The 6,288-nt window shown below is 42.9% G+C and overlaps 1 protein-coding gene across 6 annotated transcripts in view; it reads left to right on the top strand.

Moving 5' to 3' along the window:
* The first annotated feature begins 4,033 nt into the window (after positions 1-4,033).
* The window catches only part of Ttc17 (tetratricopeptide repeat domain 17), a 123,542-nt gene continuing 121,287 nt past the window's right edge, over positions 4,034-6,288 (top strand). For 5 of the 6 annotated variants that reach the window (XR_005973363.1, XM_041641320.1, XM_041641317.1 and 2 more), the window contains exon 1: positions 4,652-4,815. Coding sequence is in view for 4 of the 6 variants with exons in the window: in XM_041641320.1 (XP_041497254.1) it covers positions 4,657-4,815 (159 nt within the window). In the remaining 2 variants the exon portion in view is untranslated. Of the gene's footprint in view, positions 4,119-4,651; positions 4,816-6,288 lie in introns of those variants that run through there. The other variant, XM_041641319.1, reaches the window with a different exon arrangement.

Here is a 6,288-nt window from a genome sequence, read left to right as displayed (position 1 = left end):
ATTCAGTCTTGCAAGCCATCTGTTTTTATTATATTTTTATAAGTAAATACAATCTTCCAAAAAAGATTTGGTTCTTTTTGTTGAAACAGTGTCAGCAGAGTTGTAACATGGTCCCTTGCCTGTAATCCCATCAGGAGGCTGAGGCATGAGAATCACAAGTTCTAGTTTAGGCTGCATAGTAAGACTCTTCTAGTATTTGAGGATGGAAAAATATCAGCCAGGTTCCATGACAAACACCTGTAATCCCAGCAGACGGGAGCCTGAAGCAGGAGGATCACAAGTTTGAAGCAAGTCTAAGCTAAAGAGATCTATTCTTTAAAATAAAAACCTGGTCCAGCCAATGAAGGAGCTTCCTTCCAAGCTGGACAACTTAAGTTCAATCCCCTAGCTGGTGGAGAGAACCAACTCAGTGAAAGTTGTCCTATTACCGACCACAAACTCACACTAAATATAATAAAATTTTAATAAAAACCCACATCAAATTCTTAAGAAATCATCATAAAATCTGTCCTGACTGCTCTTGCAGAGAACCCCAGTTTAGTTCCCAGCATTCTCATTAGGCAGTTATGCCTGTTCCTCCTCAATAAGCATCTGTGTTCATGTGTACATACCCACATTCAGAGATAAATGCATAATTTTTTTAAAAAATAAACTTTTAACAGTTACTGTTACATACTATACATTTACTGTTACATACTGACCTAAGAATTGATTCACAGTGTGAGGTATTGTCAGTTCTCCCATTAGCACTTTATATTTTCTCTAAGGAAAGAAACGCATGTAGAATGGAAAAGAAAAAAATAAGTGCATTGAACAGGATTTTTTAAAAGTAACATGACTACCTGGATATAGAAACTCAAAACAATATTTTAGAGCCATGGTTTGAATATGAAAAGTCTCTTAAAGGCTTGTGTGTTGAAGGCTTGGTCTCTAATACAGGCTTCAGTGATGTGGTCGAATCATGAGTTTGCAATGGAATGAAACTGAAGGTGTAGAAAACTGCAGGTCTATTGTGTCTCTAGTCAACTTTCTCTCCTCTGATTGACCCTCCACTGTCACATTCTCAGCACTATGGGGCCAGCATGAGCTGAAACCCCTGCAACTGGGAACCACAATAAGCCCTCCCTTTAAAGTGCTTGTCTCACGTAATTAGGGAAGAGAAGTAAATAGCACATTTAGGTTGAGATTTATAATTATTTTACTCACTTTAAGTGGGGAAAGCTACTTTTGGGAATTGAAAAACCCAGCCAAAAGTTAAGTACGGCTACTCAAGAAGACTATATATGTAATATGTATAAATATTAATACATAAGAAATTCCTCCCATTTTTATCTAGGTTAAATAAGCAAAGAATTTTCGGACAGACCCCTTAGATGGCCTTAGTCAGCCCAACTTCTTCCAGTCCTGCTTGTACTTCTCAGAACATACCAAGAAAGAACTGATCTAAGCTGGGGACAGAAACCTTCATAAGGGTTGTGTCCTTGTTCTTTCTAGAGAAGTATGTTGTACATGTTTATGCTCAGTGATACCAGTTTTACCTAGAATACAATACCCAGAGTGCTTTGGGATCTTTCAGATGTGGTATTACATAGGATATTGCCATCTGCTCTGGGCAGCTTCCCTTATTCGCTCTGCTTGTCTTTGCTGACTACCTGTATTGTATTTTCTTTTCCTAGTTTTACTGTGTATTGTGTCTCACTAGAATAGACATAAGAACCTTTACAGAGGGCTGGAGAGATGGCTCAGTGGTTAAGAGCACTGCCTGCTCTTCCAAAGGTCCTGAGTTCAATTCCCAGCAACCACATGGTGGCTCACAACCATCTGTAATGAGGTCTGGCGCCCTCTTCTGGCCTGCAGGCATACAGACAGAACATTGTATAATAATAAATAAATAAATATTTAAAAAAAAAAAGAACCTTTACAGAAATTACTAAAGTGTTTCAGTGCTCAAAATGTAGAAAGTATATCACAAAGTAGTATGGTGTATCATTAATGCTACAAAATTTAGACCTGGCAAGAAAGTTGACATTTTTGTTTTTACAAACTAGGATTTGAGCTATACCTTAAACTGGAGAAAAGGAAACATAAGTAAAGGTTGGGAAGAAATAAGCAAACACTCTTCTCTGCATTAAGAATGCCTAAAGCAGGAATGGTGTTCATAGACATCCTTGTACACTAAATATATACAGTTTTTTTACACTTTAATAAAGACTGGGATTTAAGAAGATCCACCTGGACTATGGAAGACACATGTAGCTATGTGAAATTTCCTGAAATACTATGTTATTTGGCCAAAGGTATTTTTGCAAATGTCATAGTCACAAATAAGCTAATTTGGGGTTAAGTAAAAAAGATTATTCACTTGGAAAATCTTATCAAAAATTCATTAAATCTAGACTAGAGATGTAGTGAGTCAATTTCAAACACTGAAGACATTCTCTTGCTGACCTTAAAAGTAATGGCCATGTTGAGAGTTACATAGCAAGATATAGTGGGTGTTTTGCATATTAATGGCTTGTCAGCAGCCAGCAAGAAAACTGACCTCAGTCCTATAACAGCAAAGAACTAAAACCTGCAAGAAGTTGAATGAGCTCGAAGAGGACACCTCACCCAACCCTACCACCAAGCTTCAGAGTGTAGCCCTGATACCAGTTGTGTGAGACAGTAGATTTTTTCCTTAGAAACTACGTTTGTGAACATTAGTTACACAACAGAAAACCATGGAGAGCTCTCACTATCTTGTCTCAAAGGACAAGGATTATTTATGATCTATGAAAAACAAATGGATGATCCATTGAGTTCACAGAAGCTAATTTTGCCTCCTTTCCAAAGGATAAATGCCAAAGAAATTGCTAATAGTTAAAACGTGATATTAGGGGTTCTGAAGCCAAGTAGGTGTATTAAACACAAGTTATTAAATGATGGGCTAGAGATAAATAACTCATTAGTAGTGTGTTTGGCTAGGTATGCAGGGTTCTGGGTTCATTCATTAGCACTGTAAAGAAAAAAATGCCACCTTATTTTACAGTAGATGACAGTACCTAAAAATAAAGTGTCACTACTTTAAAACTCAGTTATACTCCTTATTGTCTACATTAAACTCAATGACACACGAGACCCTAACAATTTGACACCAGCATCACCTTTACCACACTTTACCTGAATCATTTGTGCCAAGCCTTTTTTCACCTGGTTGTAGCACTCTTTGACACGCACACCCATTATCTATATTTTAATTACCTAGTCAAACATCCTGACTGATTGCTCAGTGTTCATGTTTATAGGCCCAGTCTCCACTGTCGCGCAAAAGGCAGATATGTGTATGGTGTATGTGTGTTTGTATATGAGAATTGTGCCACATACATAAAGATGGATTCCCCCAGAGCTGGAGTTACAGGTGAGTCCAACATTGGTTCTCTGGAATAGGAAGAAATGCTCTTCAGCCCTGAACCATCTCTACCCCCAAGTTGCACCTTTTTAGTAAAATGAATGTTACAGTACTTTAAGAAAAGCTGCCCTTGGGGCTAGGCCTGATGGTTCATGACAGCAATACCAGCATCAAGAGGCTGACAAAGGAGGACTTCAAGGCCAGCCTGGGCTAAATAAATGAATCTCAGACAACTTGGGCTGCATATGGGGACTCCATTTCAAAAACAACCGACCTGCCGTCAGAATTAAACAATGGCATGGCCCCAGTGCTCATAGCATGAGGCAGATGTTTGTTTTTCTGCAACACCTATATAGGGAGGTGCCAGGGCACTATTCTTATCCTTTTCCCAACAGAAAAAAAGCATAACAGCGACATAATAAAATGATACGTCATATTATTGGCAGTCGTGAAATATCTGTAAGAACATAAGCTGGTAGAAACTGGAACCTAAGCTAGTTCATTACTCGGCTACCTATTGGTAGTAAGCCTCAAACTTGAATATGCAAATCAGTCATCTGAGACTTTCCTTAAAACTCAGCAGGGCGTGGGGGAGGGAGGCCACAAGTGCTGAAAACTTGCGTATTTAATACAATCCTTGGAGATGCCAATATCTGGGCTCTACACCTAGACCTTTAGATTGGAGCTGCCCACCAAGGTCCTTCTGGGCCTTAACAGATGTGCCTGATCTGTAAGTACACATCGCTTTCTAAATTTCGAAAGACACTAAGTATCTACACAGGACATATATGCAGATCTTGAACTGCTATTTTATATTTGGTAAGTTAACTAGAGCGATTTTTTAATTCCTTACGTCACGCGCATTACATTAGGAGTGGGCCGTTTGACACTCCATTACGAACCTGGTAAAAATAATGCCTCTCAGGTAGTTCGAAAGCACATCTTTTATTGCACTGCCGGAAATAATACTTACTTTTTAAAAAGAACCACCAGCCAGTCTTCTCACTTCTGCTCAAGCTCCACCTAGTCTACTATCACTATCTGGTTCCCACGCTTGGAGATCACATAGCCTACAGGATAACTGAAGGCAGTTTCCAGCTCCGAGGCATAGCGGGACCAATTGCCCCAAGCGACGCTGAAGGGAACGGTGGGGAGCCCGCTACACCCTGCGGGCTCCTCCTCCTGCTCCAGAGGCGACCTCCCCAAGATGGCGGACGGCGACGAGTAGCTTCCGCTTCCGGTGTGAGCGACCCGGCTGGGGGGGCAAGATGGCGGCGGCAATAGGGGTCCGCGGCCGGTTCGAGCTGCCGCCTCGCTCTGGCCCAGGGTGGCTTCTCAGCCTTTCCGCTTTGCTAAGCGTGGTGGCTCGAGGGGCCTTGGCCACCACGCACTGGGTCGTCACGGAGGACGGGAAGATCCAGCAGCAGGTAGCGGCCAGGGTGCCCCTCTCTCCCCGTCAGGGGCATCCCCGAGCCGGGCCCCTGGGAGGCTCCGCGCGGTTCCGCCCCCAGCTCGCCTCCCCGTGGTCCCCGCGGGCCTCTCGACCCCGCGCCGCCCCCTCCCCCTGGGTCTCCCTGCCCCGGCTCTGCCGAGGGAAACTTCTCAGCCTTCCACCGTGGGGCCGCGCGCCGTCCCGGAACCGACCCTGGGGAACCTGGACTTGAGCTGGGGGGTTTAGGAATCACATAGGCATCGTTAGTTCTGCGTTGGGAGCCTGTGGGCCGGGTCCCGCGCGCCCCCTGCTCTTGCCGAGGAAGTAGAGAGCAGGTGGCAGTGCCGGGGAGTGCGCGAGTCCCAGGCCGGTGACAGCCAGGGTAGCTTTAGTGAATGGATCAATCACTTAAAGCGACTCCTCCAGTCTTCTCTCCCACCTGGTGGGATTTGTTTCAGGATATGGTGGTTTTAGGCTTTGCCGTTAGCCAGGTCTCAGGCTCATTAAAGACAACCCATTCTTGCACCTTCCGAAGGAATGCCAGAAGATGCCTCTGGTGGCATTGTCTGCATCATTCAGCTCTTAAGTGCCCTCATTTCATTGCGTCTTTATTTTTCATTGCTTCTTTACCCAGTTCCTGTGTCCCAGCCCGGCACGCAGCATATGCAGTTAGTTTACTAGATTATTGTATGCTTGAACTGATTTCTCAAAGGGCACACTGCTTTTCTTATGTAACTTTCTAATGCCCGCAGTTGCGCTTATACTGCTGATGCTTAGAGTACGTGTGTGTGCGCGCGCGTGCTCACGTTCCACCACAGACTCTTGTAAACTTAATGACTTTCAATGCTTGACAACAATCGGAAAACGTCCAGCAGACGTTTAAAAAGTGAAGTGTATACTCCATGCAATTGAAGCATAGTAACTCTAATGTTTTAACTAAAGTCGCGTGAAATTAGTGATCCTTCGGGTTAACTGTAGAAATACTAAATCTAAACAAATAATTTTAAAAAGTCAGCCCGTCTTTCTATTCTGCTGTTTACTCGCGTGTATTTATAGCTGTCTCCCATTTTAAAAGGTTTCTTTTCATGAATATTAAGCTCCAGCTTAATGTTCATTGAGCTCCAGCTGAGGCTTAAAAAGGTTCTCAGAAACCCTAGAAGATACAGTAAGGCAGTCTTTTCGACATAAGATTAGAAATCTTGTATCCATTTGTTGTTTTCATCTTTTGTCTGCTGTTGCTGGTTTTCTCTGAGGCCCTCATGAAGGGAGACATTGAATGAGTACTTACACTGCAATTTGGGGAGCTCTTCTCCTATTGGCTCTTTTGCTATATTGTTTCTGGCCACAGCTATTTATACTCTATGACATTGACTTCTCCTTCCCATTTTGGTGTCCTGCCACTTGGCTGAAAAAGTAGCCCATCTGAAAAGTGAAGGCTCATTGATGGATATGGATTGTTTATGTGCTG

Source organism: Microtus oregoni, unplaced genomic scaffold, assembly GCF_018167655.1.
Source record: "Microtus oregoni isolate MIOR12 unplaced genomic scaffold, Mior012 000068F_ref0000429, whole genome shotgun sequence".
In the NCBI taxonomy this organism is placed as follows: Eukaryota; Metazoa; Chordata; class Mammalia; order Rodentia; family Cricetidae; genus Microtus; species Microtus oregoni.
The sequence above is the reverse complement of the archived record's forward strand: the minus strand, read 5'-3'. Positions and strand labels throughout refer to the sequence as shown.